General features: G+C 37.2%; 1 protein-coding gene across 6 annotated transcripts in view; it reads left to right on the top strand.

The window, feature by feature from the left end:
• TPPP (tubulin polymerization promoting protein) overlaps nucleotides 1–14536 on the top strand; it is an 81183-nt gene extending 66647 nt beyond the window's left edge. Inside the window, exons 5-7 of one of the 6 annotated variants that reach the window (XR_009276822.1) lie at nucleotides 8089–8173; nucleotides 11476–11637; nucleotides 14379–14484. Coding sequence is in view for 4 of the 6 variants with exons in the window: in XM_058831278.1 (XP_058687261.1) it covers nucleotides 14379–14457 (79 nt within the window). In the remaining 2 variants the exon portion in view is untranslated. Of the gene's footprint in view, nucleotides 1–4245; nucleotides 4364–8088; nucleotides 8409–11475; nucleotides 11638–14378 lie in introns of those variants that run through there. The other 5 variants (XM_058831278.1, XM_058831277.1, XM_058831283.1 and 2 more) reach the window with 5 other exon arrangements.
• The last annotated feature ends 634 nt before the right edge of the window (nucleotides 14537–15170 follow it).

Raw genomic sequence — 15170 nt, 5'->3', positions numbered from 1 at the left:
AGCCTGCACAATATGATATTGCTAGGGTGCAGAGCAGGATGTGTGTGAATTACAAAATACCTAATGTGTGACATTGAGTTGAAACCCAAAGGTGACATCCATTTCTCCTATCACACAGGAGGAAGGAAACAAAAAGGTTTGTGGATCAGTTGCCTGTAATTTCACCGGAGGATATGTGTCCCTTATGTCCAGTGGTAGCTTGAGATACTCTTCTGTACAGCCCACATACATGTCTTCCTCCACAACACTACCTCCAGTTTTTAGTCAAATTCCCTTATGTTTAGCTAAGCCATTACATCCCTGTGCCCCAGAAGCACCCTCACACACACTACCTGCTAAGCAAGAAGCAGTTTTCGGCCAGTGTGCACAAAACTCAGCCAGCCAACCACCCACCACAGGTATATACAAATGACTAAATGACTAAAGACTTTTTTTCCTTCAGTAAAGACACTATCAGAAATTTCTATGACTGTTCTTGTGTTGGTCATCTCCTCTATGTTCCAACTTCCATTTTATAAATTGGAGACATAATCATATTTTTTTTCTGACTTACAGTCTGTGTCATTTTTCACCACAATTCTGCATGTGACTCCACTAATCCACATTACAACTTCAGAATAGGATTTAAATTAAAGACAATTATGTATTTGATAATTTTCCAACACTGTCTTCAGAGAAGAAATCAAATTTAATATACTACACTGTATGTAACTTGCTTGTATCTTAGAACCATAAAATAACTTGGGCTGTAAGGGACCTCTGCACATCCTCAATTATCCAACTTCTGCTTAAATGAGCTCTCTAACTTCAATGTCAACAAAGCTTCTGTACTGTGTTCTGTTCAATCATATTTCAAAATTCATGTCTAGATGCTTGACCAGTGGAAAAAATGCTTCTTTAATGTCCAGCTGGAATTGTCTTTGTTGCCATGGAAATGTTAGCTGCCTCTTACCATTTCACTGCGTGTGTTGGTGAAAATCTGGTTTCATCTTCTCCATATGCCCCCATGTGGAAGATAGTAATTAGATTTTCCTCCTGCTCGCTTTTCTCCAATTCTTCTCCAGACTAAACAAAATCATGTCTCTCAGCCTCTTCCTAGTATATATTCTAGCCTATACCATCTCCTCTGGACTCTTGTGTGTTATGATCTCTTGTTTATGTGAGGAACCCCAAAGTGGAAAACAGCACTGCCTTGTTAGTGTTGAGTAGAGGAAAATAATTTCTTCTCTCAATTTGCTCTTGTTAATAAAGCCCAACTTGTAGTGCAGTCATGTTCAACTCATTATTCAGGAAAAGCCCAAATTTTCTGCAGGGCTTGTACATAACCTGTCAGATCCTGCACCTGCTGCAGGGTTTTATTCTACCCAGTGTCCCACTTTGCATTTGTCTTTGCTGAACTCAATTAGGACTGCAAATTTCTCAAGCTTGCTTAAGTTCCTTCCTAACAGTAAGCCATGTCCAGTTTGTTCTTTGTTATATATTTGTAAACACAAAACTTGCAATTTAGAAATTATCTTGTTGCTTTGGGATTGGAATAGGAAAAGTAATGTAAGTTTACCCAGAATACATTTATTCAGAATAACTTGCTCTATTGACTCACATTTTTAAAGATATCTATAGAATCACATGATCATGTAAAAAAAACCAGTTGTAACTGAAGATGATGGCCCTGAATATAAGTTGATGGGTCCACTTTAGACACCTAAGTTTGAGCATGCTGAGGAAGTTATGTAATGTTAGTAAATGACAGTGTTTTTTTTCTTGTACCACAATTTTCTGGCTGCATGTCCAGAAAAACAAGTTCTTAAGATGAGCAGGAATAGAGATACTAGAGTCTATGGATTCGTCATGTGAGCAGGTTCTACATACAACATGTGCTGGAGAGTCATTTCAGGCAACACAAGTTCTCGTTAGAAGGTTTATATTGCTTAACTTTATATATGCTACCCATAGCTTTACAGAAAGGAGGCTGATAAAAGTATTTCAGACAGTGACAGGTCTGGTAAAAATGATGTAAAGCCTTTATTTTATTTTATTTGCAAGTAAATATTTGTGAGAGCTTTTAAAATGTAAGACTAAAAGCCTGATGAGTTAAACATCTCCAAAATTAAAATCAGATGGCTAAAATAAGTCTGCTAATTTAGACCAGTTATTGGCAGCATGGTTTGCCTGAGAACAGCTCAGAAAGCTGCAGTCTGCTAGGTAAGAAGGAGACAACGGAGCACTGCTGAACTGGAAAATGCTGGGCAAGCTAAAAATGATATTGTGACTGTATTTTTCTAAGCATACATATAAAAAAAAGATAAAGTTACCAAAAAAACAAAAGTCACAAACACATTAAAAACAAAATACTAAAATTACTCTCATTGAAATTACTATATTCTAATACTGTATCTTGGCATAACAAAATGATAATACCAAAGCTAGCATTCAAAATTTAAAATAAATTCAGTTTTTATTGCCAAAGGAATGCTTAAAGGCACAATATGCAGTTACATAAATACAAAGAACCAACAGAATGGAAATTTAAATACACTCCAACCAGGTATTTCAAAACAGTAGACACATTCTGAATGCATCAGAAATCCTTTTTTCCCTATGCTGACTAGTGATATTCAGTTTCCAAAATGCTTACAAACCCATTCCAGGTTTCAAAACAAGCTAGCAGGAACATAGGACGCTAGTGTTGAAAATTAATGTCTTAATGAGTCCACCAATTATGTATGAATGTCAAGAAACTAATTGATGACATAGGATGCCAACTGAAAAGGCTCCTCCAAAAGTGAATTAATGCACAAGAAACTGATGAGGCTCATTAGATGTCTCAGCTATATCTGTGCTGCTGAGCATGCTGCAAGACAGCTGTTTTTAAATGAGACATGTGATGTACCAGAAATGTTCCAGCCACTGAAGAATGAAGCTGTATGTAACCAGTTTACCACACTGCAAGGCTGCAGTACTATATGCATAATTATCTTTCCAAAATATCTAGGCAAAATTCAAATGGTGAGTGAAGTCTTGTAGGTTTTTTAAGTGTTTGACTATAGGTTTTACCTGAATTCACCTAACTGTACTATTCACTTTTGAATGAAGCTCAAACTTCTGTAACAGCATTGCAATATCACTGTTTCAGTTAATGCATTTGTACCTTCAATTGTTTGATTCTGTTGCTCAGGAAGACCTAATTTTAATGCATTATCGGTATTGAATTGCACCCAATATGCATTTGACTTGTCACTCACTGGATGATCATTACAAAAGGAATTGATTAAATTAGGACTTGTACAAGCGTTTAAGTCAGGAAGTTTGAGCAATACCACAAAATCTTTCAGAGTTGATTGATAAACTGTTTTTTAATTCAATGTCATGAATCAATACTGAGGTGGGTAATAAATATTAATGAAAAAGTAAGTGCACTCAAAATAGCATTGTAGGACATGAAATTGATGCTGACATAGTAAATGTACACAAAACCTTGACCAATCATGTAGAACTAGCCATTTTTCAGAGGAAATAAGATTTTTATTTTTTTAAACTCACCTCTCAGGAAAAAGTTATTTTGTGATTGCCATTTTAAAAACTCCATTGTGCCACATAAGCTGCTGAAATTCATCTCCCATTGACAGCACATAGTAGAGCTATAAAGGAAGCATTAGGAACAAACTTGCTGACTTTATGTTAATGATACTTTTAGACTATCTAGGAATATAAAGAAAGCATGACAAATTTAGAACAGCAACATGCAAGGCATGTAGAAAATTTACGTTGGTATTGAACAATAAGAATTTTTGGTAATAGGCTTTGTTGCCAAAATTGATGACTAATGTCAGTAGCATTGGGACTTCATGTACAACTAGGAAAGCTTCTGAATACTGTTTGAATATGATGACTGTTCTTCAAGTTAGTCTTACACATGAAATGATGTGATTTCATTCATACAAAGGTAAGCATGCCAACTGTCTGCTTTGAAATTTGGTAACAGAGAAAATTGAACAAGTAAGTTTACTTGCAAAAAATAGTACAGAAATGACTCTACAAAAGTCACAGAAAACATAGGAAGGTCTCACTCCAAATATACCTCTTGCTATATTGTTCAGTCAGTTAATAGTGTTAGTTATACTAGTAAGTATTAATAGAAGTAGCTATCTTCACTGTGGCCTTTGATATCAGTAATAAAGCAATAAACTACAATATGGATGATAGATGGAAGTTTACAAAGCAATAATATGGCAATTTGTTTTGCAGCTCCAAAGATAATTAAAAACAGCACAGCTTCCCAGGGGAAACAGAATCTAATTTTCTTCCCTGATGCTACTGTGAGCACAAGATAAGACAACATTTCCAAGGAGAAAGAAATAAAGCTATCTTCTCGAAACCATTTGTGTATAGTGTCAATTTGTAAGGGGAATTTGTGTATACCTGTGAATACCTGCAAATTAATCAAGTCATATCCTCATAGGACAGTAATATGAAAGCTTAAGTGCAAAATATAGTACTGTTTTGCATTTTCTGAGTTTTACTTTGATCCCTACTTCAAAACAACTTTAGTCTGATCTAATTTTACATTTCCAAAATACAGTCCAGAGTGATAGAAATTTGATACTTTACAGAAGCGAGTAGTCCAAAACAAGAGCCTTTTAATTTAGATGAGCATAAAGTTAGAAGAGAAACAAGACTGAATTACAAATTCTGTTCTCCTTTAATACTGGCATTCATCAACCTGAGACTGTGACGTGTCAAGATGACCTGATCCAAAAGCTCACATACCCTGAAAGAGAAGGAGATGACAATCCTTTCCCCCTGTTTTTTCATTCTCTTTTTCATGCTTCCAATCAGAAATTGCCAATGCACATATTTTTTACCTTGCACAAACTCCTGTGTTCTCTGGATTCCTCTGTGAGTTCATGTCATATGTCAACTTGCCAGAAAACAAGTCAATCAGGAAAGAGAAGACTCTCTTCTCTGCTAGATTAATGAACTAAACTGACCTGGAGAATTGTCTGATGAGTGCCAGAGGGAAAGCAAAGGAATGTGCAGGACTGTGTGGCCAGGAGCCATGTATCAGGGAGTGAGGTAGGATCTCTGCCATGACAAGGAGGATACAGGAATAAAAGCTATCCTTTGCTGCATCAGCAAGGCATTCATTTCACTCCAGTTTTTTCATTAAAATGTTCTCATTATTACAAACCTGGAAAAAATAGTGATTTTATTTTTATATTACCATTGAAAAAGTAAAAGAAACCTATAAAACTATACTACTATAGTAGCACTACTATAGTACTATACTATAGTACTACTAGTACTACTATACTGCAATAACCTACTATAAACTACTATAAAAAGTAGGAGAAAAACTAACAAGTTTCATTTTAATTACAAAAAAAAAAAAAAATCTTAGTGTAACGCATGACAATCAGCTTTTAAAGCAGCATGTGAAACCTAAGTGCTATTTCTCCTTTACCACTTCCAGTCACACCATTTTCTACATTATATCTTTTGAATATGTCAGTTGTTACATCACCACAGTTAACCAAACTGGAAAGCTGATCCAGTTGAAAGATAATCAATTGGGGTAATTTTTGGTGTATATATATATATATATATATATATATATGTAAATCCTTTTAGATTTATTTCAGCATTCAGCACACAAATGTCTTATTGTTTGTGATAGGGAAGCAGCAGATACATTTGTTTTGGCAGTGGTACTGCTCAGCTTCAGTTCACAAATAGACTTAATTGCTATTCCACCTAAGTCAGAAAAACTTCAAAAGTAGTAATATACTGATGCCATTTTTTCAATAAAAACACTTGAAGTTAGCTAAAATAACTCTAGAACAGAAACTAATGCCTTTTCCTGGGTCCTAAAAAATTAAGAGTCAGACATGGTTAGGTGTTGCAGTGGGATTCTGAGACCTCTCTCCCAGTTTGGCTGGGTGCAGCATGGTGGAATAAATTGGGACAGGTATGATGGAGTCCCCATGGACAGATTTTAATGTTCACAGAGACCACATGGTCTGAGGGGCTGCTTCCAAAGACCAGGGGGCATGTCAAACTTAATAATGTATAGGAGTATCTGAGGGCAGGTATCCAATCGTGACCATGGATCAGGGACATGACCTATTGTGGAATGACTCCATCAGCATTCCCCCAGCACCCCGCCTATCAAGTCATCAGGTTTATTTCCTCCGTGTCAGGAATCCGGTCCAAGATATCGTCCATCCCAGCTAATGTGGTTCCCACAGTTAAGGGGTAAAGGGTTTTTATTTTGGTATTTAATAAGGATCTTTATGGTGCATCATTTTGCCAAGGTGGAATGTATCAAAATGCACACCCCTGGTAGATTGCGTTTGCAATTTTGTAGACCTTGCAAATCACCATATCTAATAAAGATGCCTCAATGAGAGGCTTGAATGAATAGTGTGATATCTCCCCATCCCGAAGAACTCCCCCCTGGAGGGGCCTAATCTTAATTTACAGGATGTATTTTAAAGAGGACCTTGATTTCTCAAGATAGCATAGGATTTTCTGGCTTCTGACTGAGGCCTCTGAGATGTTTGGTCTTCTGGCCTAACAGAGAACCAGGATTATGCTAAATTATCAGATTTGTGGAATTACAAGTATGCATGCTAAGAGCACTGAAGATATAAAAAAGGTATATAAATGGTGTATAAAAGAAAAGGCAAAAAATCATCATGGCATCAAAACAGCTATTCAGCACCTGGGATTCCCATGATGCTGCCAAGAGTTCTGTGATTTGCTGTGTTTGATTTCCTGTGAAATCACAGTTGCTATTAAAGTGGAGTTCCTTCAAGTGTCGTCAGTTCAACATGCAGAAGCATTATGTTCTTCTGCACACTCACCCACTGGTGTAATAAAATCTTTGTGAAAGAAAAAAATTCGAAATACTTATCCAAGCTCTAAGTCTCCTTCACTCAGACTACTGCCAAAGGTCGGTTTGTGCTGGGTGCTCATTTTGAAATAGACTAAATCCATGCATGCATTCTGAAGTGCCTTCTGGATAGCTACAGGAAAATATGTTTTACATACTGAGGATCAAGTGCAGAGGTACAGTTACCACATCAGCATGAAACCTACCCACTTCTTAGGATACATGTCTCAGGAATCACCTTATTCACAGTGATACATTGTAACTGGAATTAGGCACTGAAAGTGTCTCATTTCAAAAATGTAACTACTGCAATGTTGCTCTGCACAGCTGAGACCTTCCTAACCTTGTCTTCCACTGGCTTTCAAGATTTTGTGTGTATTGGTTACATCTTTCTTAACCCTAGTTGTTAGGAAAACTCTAACCAACCAGCCAACCAACCAACATCCTTACCTCCAAGTTAACCAATGCATTATGAGAGAAATCTAGGGATTTCAGGTGACTAATTTTTTTTAGAGAATTTCAAAAAGGAATCATTTTCTCCTGTCAGAAAGGAGTCAGAAAGGAGCAAGGATGGCACATCACCTACTTCAGAGCAAAAGGGCAGGCTGGGTGGGGGCATGACTTGGAATGTCCATAACCTCAAAATATATATAAGAAAAGCAGGTAATATATTCTACATGTTTTAATACTTAATTGGGTTAATACAAAATGCATGATGAAGCTATTCGGCAGTATCAGTAGAAGAATTCAGTATTAAAAATAAGAGGCTTTAATTTCTTGTTGCTGCTTGAGGGGCTTTTTTTGGGTGTTTTTTTTTTAATGGTAGAACTAATAATATTAATTATATGGTAACCATTGCAAAAGGATGCTAGAAAGAACTATTACATCTTTCAAATGCCACTTAATATAAAGCCAGCCCCTAATCAATACTCTGCATATCCACTCTCTTCCAGGATAAAATAACCTCTCTGCTTCAACTTTTCCTTGAAAACAAATATTTATAGCAGGTGCATATTATACAAATTAAATCACTCTCGTACAGGAAGAACATACATCAGGTACACAGATCTGTGTTTGATCTTTACTAGGAAAAAAGCTATGGAACAGTAAAAGCTCAGTTTCTAAGTATATGAGGGTTTTTCCCACATAGGAGTCATAAATATAACAATTTTTTTTTTTTTTCTTTTTTAATGTAGAGGTAATTTATGAGAGAGAAAGTGGACTGTGCATTCCCTGGGTTTTGTAGTAGTCTTGGGCCCATCTCTGCTGAACTCTTTGAAGGTATTTCTGTAGGAACAACTGTAAAGAAAAGTTATTAATTCAGTGCAGGGGGCATCCAGAGTAAAATCTAGCCAGGATACAAGAAACAAAGTATGTATTTCTAAACTGGGAACTTCTACTCTCAGGCTGTGTATCAGGCATTACCTTTATCCCTCCCTTGATTTAACTCCACATGTAACATTTTATTTTGTGAAGAATTTATAATTTTTAGTGAGCTTAGTTTCCATATCTCAGAATGGTGATTCCATGTACCCTGGGATGTTAGAGCACTACATAATTTTTGAAAACTTTCAGTTTTCAAGCACTGAATTATGAAAAACACTTTGTATTTCACATTACTCAAAGTTCAAGAAACAATTCAAAATTTACTGAAGTATGTCAATGACAATCTAAATTAAGTTAGCTCTTAAAGTCATCTGCATCCTGGGCTGCATCAAAAGCGGTGTGGCCAGCAGGTAAAGGGAGGTGATTTACATGCTTTGCTCTGGCAAGATCCCACCTGGAATGCTGCATCCAGCTCTGGGGTCCCCAGCACTGAAAAGACATGGAGCTGTTGGAGTGATTCCAGAGAAAGGCCACAAAAATTATTAGAGAGGTGGAACATCTTTCCTCTGAAGAAAGACTGGGAGAGTTGGGGTTTTTGAGCTGGAGAAGGCTGCAGGGAGAGTCTTTTGTGGCCTTTCTGTACTTAAGGTGACTTAAAAGAAAAATGGGGACAGACTTTTTAGCAGGGCCTCCTGTGACAGGAAAAGGGAACAGTTTTAAACTAAAAGAGGGTAGATTCAGACTACATATAAACAAGAAATCTTTTTTGATGAGGGTGGTGAAACACTGGAATAGGTTGCCCAGAAAGGCAGTAAGTGTCCCATCCCTGGGAAAATTCAGGGCCAGGTTTGGACAGGGCTCTGAGCAGCCTGATCATTGTGGGGGATTGGACTAGATGAGCTTTAAATGTCATCCTTTGAAGGCCCAACCATAACCATTCTGTGACTCTCTGATCCATAATCTACTAATAGAGAGAGGTAAAGGGTTATTAATGTCAGCTCAGCTGAAACAAGTAACAGCTGCTGCCACTACCTGAAAACATATGAAAGGGGGATTGGAACCAATGCAAATTTGTATGCAGGAATTCCAAGCTTTCTGGCATATTTAAAGGAGAAAGATAAGGCAACCTGAGGGCTTTTTACCCACAGCCTACAGTTGGTAACTTTTAAATCTTGCTCCTCCCCTATCAATCTTCTTTCCAGGTATGTTCTCCTGTTCCTTTATTCTGCATTGACTCTGCTAGTTATTTAATCAACTTTCATGGAATAACAATGAAACTAGAATTATGCAAAAACTTTTTGCTGGATTACCAAATTGAATTGTAATACTGCACGAGACAATAAACACCAGAGATGGTGCAAAGCAGAAAGATACAGCACTAGAAATGAGAAAAAGAGAAAGAGCAATGAGGAAAGCAAAAACAAAGCACCCCCATATATCAACCACCTTTTAATTAAGCATATTAAGAAATCAAATTTGAGAGCATGTTTCTCTCTTTCAGTACTTTTATGTGATATACATACATCTGAAGTTACACATTCTGATTTTGTAGAGATTTATATCCCTAGAGCACACAAAACAAACAACCATCTAAAATGTAAGATGACAAAGGACTTAATGAATCAGCAAGCTATAGCTATTCTGGTTTATTGTGTACACAGCAGCTAAAAATCAGTTTGTTCTTGTGGTGTGGTTGGATTTTTTCCCGGGTGACTCTTGACCAACAAAACACTATCTGCATTTTCTTCTGCTTGGGAACACGTTTTACTGGCTGCATTTGTAGGCAAAACGCAGCAGAGAGCTTACGATTAAATATTCAGAGAGGACAGTTAATCTGTGGTGCCGAAACTCCAAACGCGGGTTAATTGGTCTGCAGACATTAACCACTGCGGTGTCATTTGATCAATGCTCGAATTGTTGGTCAGGGCAGAGCCACCAGTTAAATTTTCCCGTATTACAGCAAGTGCGGTCGCTCAGGTTAGCAGCGAGCGAGAGCAGCCCGTACTCATCTCTGGCTCTGCCCGCAGCGAGGGGCTGTGACGGGGCACACCGCATCTCCCACGGCCGCTCCCTCCTTCCCTGCTTCCCCTCCCGGCCCTGCGCGGGCACGGTGGGGCTGCGGGGCCGGCATGGGCGGCAAGCGAGACCGGGCGGGTCTGCGCCTTTGGGGACTGCCGCGACTGGGACTGCGCTGCCACCCCAGCAGCAAACTCCAGGCGCTGCCAGCCGCTGCGGAATCCCTGCGCTTGCCCTCCTTTGGGCACCCGTGCGTGCAGCGCTGCTAACCCCTTGTCAGCTCTGCACTTGAAATGTTTCATTTGTTGGTGATGTGAAAAACGACGTTCACTTTCCTGGTAAATTTAAAAAGGTTTAATAAAAAAGACAATAGGAGACAAAGACAATAAAGCAAAGGGTTAAAACGGCCGCGTGCTTGGCGTTCTGCCAAGAGCACACCTGGTGCTTTGGAAACACCTTTTAATACCATTTCTATTGCATCAACCTGATGCATATTCAGACTTTTCTATTAACTAGTTTACATTTTCCAGGAACTTTTTAGCATGGCCACTCCTTGGGTCCATCTTTTTTAGAGCATGCATGTTTCTTGGCTTGTGGTTTTAATCCTCTTTGTATCATCTTTTAATTTGGACCTTGGCTCCTTTCCTCAGATGGTGAGTGTTGATAATCAGCAGGGTCCCCATCATCTGTTCATTGAATGTTATCCTAACTAAGCAGACAGTTCAACCATGCTATATCAACTATTACAGCAAAGCCATTTTAATATTATGCATAAAGCATTCATCTCAATACTTGCAAAAAGCCGATATTATAATATGTATTTATAACAGTGATGAGAAAGTAATTACATTCTAGTGTAGAATTGTGTTATGACAGAAAATAAAATGTGTTTTAGCTTCATGGCCTTCCTGAATTTTTTTTAAACATCTTGAGCTGTAATATGTGTATGGTCTGTGAATGCAGCTGATCAGTTTTTACAAAGTTTCAGTTTAAAATATCAAACTTATATGCAGGGTTTGTGAACAAGTCCTTAACATCCTCTAAACCATAACCATGTTGCATTACTACCTTCAACCTTGAAAGTGTCTTGTCTTTTTACCTGCCTGTACTGCCAGCCTTTAACAAAAATTATATAAAGACAAGCTCTGTTGAGCACTGATTGTCTAACTGGTTTTATTTCTGTTGATCTTCCCAAAATATTTACATCATGTTGACTATGCCTCTGATATATTTCCTTTCAGTATAAATAGGGAGTCGTTCTGTTGGTTTAAAGGGAACTGATAAATGATAAAGAACAGATAAAAAGCCTGATTCTGGGTAGTGGTGAATTTCTTAAAGAGAAAAGAAACCAAAGCTCCTCACAAGATCTGATCTTTTCACATTATCTTCTGCCTTAAGAACTGGTAAGTGTAAAATCTGTACAGGTACCATGAATTTGGACAGAGGGCCAGGACGTATGTAGTTATGTTAATGTGAAGTTGTGATATTACTACATTTCTCTATAACTTGAAATGCAGTTTATATAGTGTATCTTTGGCTGGTTATGATTTTTAAGGGGTGTTAGGAAGAAGGAAGAAAAGCGACTCAAAGAGCAAAGTAGTTGCAGCATTAATATCCATCATTGTGTTTGTTAAACATCTGACTTAGGTGCTTTTTTCTCCAAATTCCTATACATTAAATAGCACCTTTATTTGGATTATACTCATGTCACTTGAAATTCCTGTCCAGCGAATCCAAACCCACAGAATCATTGGATATCTTGATTTGGAAGGAACCTACAATGATTGTCAAGTCCAGCTCCTGACTCCACACAAAGCAGCCTAAAAGTTGCACAGCATCAGCATCAGAGTGCTGTCCAAACACTTGTTGAGCACTGACAGCTTGGGGCCATGACCACTTCCCTGGGGAGCCTGTGCCAGTGCTTGGCCACTCTCACAATGACAGTCTCTTTTCTAATACCCAGTGTGAACTTCCCCTGACACAGCTTTATGTCATTTCCTCGCATCCGGTCACCAAGCGTTCTTTCTGCTTAGTAGGAGATGTTTTTTAAAGATTTTTTTCGTTAATTTCATTTTTCATAGTAAACATAATTTTCCTTATAAGACTTTTTGTGGCTCAAAGATCTTACCTTTTTTATTTGATCTACTTTAGGCCACCTGCCATCCTTTATGTTAGCTGTTTAGGGCCTAATTTTGTCACCATGATAATATATGGCTGGCTGTCCATGTAGGCTTTTTTCAATTCTTGTTCTGTTTTTGGAAATTGGATAGTGTTTTATTTCTAACAGAATATACTCATCAGTCTATTAAAGCCATTATCAGTTACTTTGGGATTAGAGTGCAAAACAAAATCTGAAAGGTGAAAGTTGAAAAGCAGCAGGTCAATTAATATAATTGCCTTTAAAATAACTTTTAAAAGTAGAGTCAGGTTTTTCTCATGTTATCATCTTCAAAGCAACCAATCCGACACTTTTTTGCTAATAGGTCTGGGAAGGGTTTTTTCTCTTTTCTTATGGTCAAGAAAAGCTTTCAGAGATTGGATGACAGTTTTAGACCACTGTCTGTCCTAACTAAGTCAGACAGGAGGCTTTTGGCATAGATCTGTCAAAGTTTTGTCCAGATTTTAGTCAAGTTCTGTAAGTATTAAAGTGGATGAAAAAGAGAGAATGTATTTACTATGTGCATTTCCCATTCACCCTAAATTTAGGTGTATTTTTTTTCCCATTCTAACCATATGAATTTTGCCAAGAATGAGAGGAAAACATTCTATAAAGTAATGGCTATATGTGAATATACCAAGTATATTGGGTATGGTAGTCAGCACCATTTTCCTCTACAGATGTCCTGATTTTGAGCAATACTTGATCATGTAATGTAGCCCATCTCAACTATTTTTCATCAGTGGAAATGTTAATAAAATATTTTTTTTTCATGTTCAATGTTTCTATGGTTCATCATAGTAACGGATGCAACAACTAATAAATTTGCAAGTTATTAATGTTTTAGAAAATAATATTGTTTAGACATAGAGAGAATAGTAACTTATTTCTACCATTAAAGAATTTTGCAATACAAGTTTGTTAAAAGCTACTCTCACAAGTTTAAAGCAGTCTAGTTAGTTCCCAGAGTGCCTTCAACTGGACATTAACCAGAGGAAAATTAAATGTTACTTTCCCAAAATCTGTTTGACATCCAAATCCTTTACATTTGTATTAAAAACAAACCCCACTCCATATAAAGCTGCTAAGAAGTCCCTGCAATTAAACAGTCAAAAGAGGATTTTGAGTAGCTGTTGAAAGTCGTTGATAGGAAAAACAAGATTCATAAGAAAATAAAATTGTTTTATGCTGAGTTCTTTTTTTTTAGGTTGACTCAGAAAAAGTCTCCTGCATTTGTGTAGAAATTGCATTCTGCTCATGTACTGAAGGGTTAATGTGTCTAATCCATGTTCTGTTCAGTGGGATTTTTTCCTTAATCATAACTGTACAAATAATGCAAATTTTAAAAGAAATTATTGCTTGTTACTCTGTGAAGGAAGCACAGGAGAAAGTATTTTGATGTTCTGCCAATGGTCAAAAATTTCTCTTTAAATATAGGTTTGGGATGATAATGTCTGGGACTGTTTATATTATCTTAGTAGGATTTCTCCAACAAATACATGCCAGCCAAAGAGAACTCATTATGTTAAAACAGACATTGTAATGTATTTCCATGCATTGGGAGGATTTTATTTTTTTTTTTCATAGTGGAGATGTGCTTTTGCAAGCATACACAGTCCTGAACAAGGTGCTAAATGCTAAATTTGTCAGAGCAGTATAGATTGTGTCAGAAATTTTTATTGCAGTCAACGTATTACCTACTTTAAATAAATTATGACAAAAAAAGGACAGATTCATTATATTGCCAGTGAAGTGACTCAAACACAGTACTAAGTACCAGAATTTTCACCATCTGAACATCTCATTCTAATGTCAATTATTTTAGCCCCAAAACTGGCTGTTGTTTCTGCTCATGTTCCCTCTGCTCAGGACAGCTGCTGTTCATGAAGTGCTGATTTCCAATGTGCTTTATTTGTTCAGCTGTCAAGAATAATGCATAGCCATTAGAAATTAATCTCTGTCTGTTATTCTAACATTCTTTTGCAGATCTCATGCAAGTGTATTCAAGGAAATTTCCAAATGCATTGCTAGAAAGTGGGACCCAATGGACAATATCTTTTCATGATGATTGATTTCTTATCTGCTGTTTTTGCCTTTGAAAAATGTGCCCCAAAGAATTTATTCCTGTGGCAGGCCTACAGGAAAACAATTTCTGAATGGAGAGATAGTAAAGCTAGAAAATACACAGTATTCAAGGTAAAAGAGTACATTTTTCTCTTAAGAGTCTAATTTAGAGGAAAAATTAAGAAGATCCTAACCCCAGACTTATTGACCAGATGAAAAAGAGAGCATTGGAGGATACTGGGTAAAGTTCAAAAAGTCTACAAAATGTTTTTGAAAAAATCTATGGATTGAAAATACTGGCATTAAAACAAATGTGTTACCTCAGTTTCAAACTCATTAAAACATTTTTGATCAGACATCTCATGTTCCAGGAAACAATTACCAGTATGGGTTGGAAAAAGAAAGACAGGAAGATTAAGGACACCTAAAAATATCTGACACTACATAATCATAAAATTATGCTATAAAGTGTAGCAACTTTGAGGGTTGTGTAAGTGAATGGAATTCACTCTTATGTCTGTTTCTGAGGTTTGCCATACCAGATTAGGAGCCAGCTCTTGCTTTATGTGAGGCTGTTTCTTGGATGTCATGGAAGGGATCTCCCCATGCCCCCTAGTTCAAGGCGTGGCTGGCTAAAGCAAATTCCTTAATACCTTGTTTGGTCATTTCTGAACATCTCCAAGGATGAAGACTCCATAGCCTGTCTGTGCAACC

This window comes from Poecile atricapillus, chromosome 2 (genome assembly GCF_030490865.1).
Source record: "Poecile atricapillus isolate bPoeAtr1 chromosome 2, bPoeAtr1.hap1, whole genome shotgun sequence".
Lineage (NCBI taxonomy): Eukaryota > Metazoa > Chordata > Aves > Passeriformes > Paridae > Poecile > Poecile atricapillus.
The sequence above is the reverse complement of the archived record's forward strand: the minus strand, read 5'-3'. Positions and strand labels throughout refer to the sequence as shown.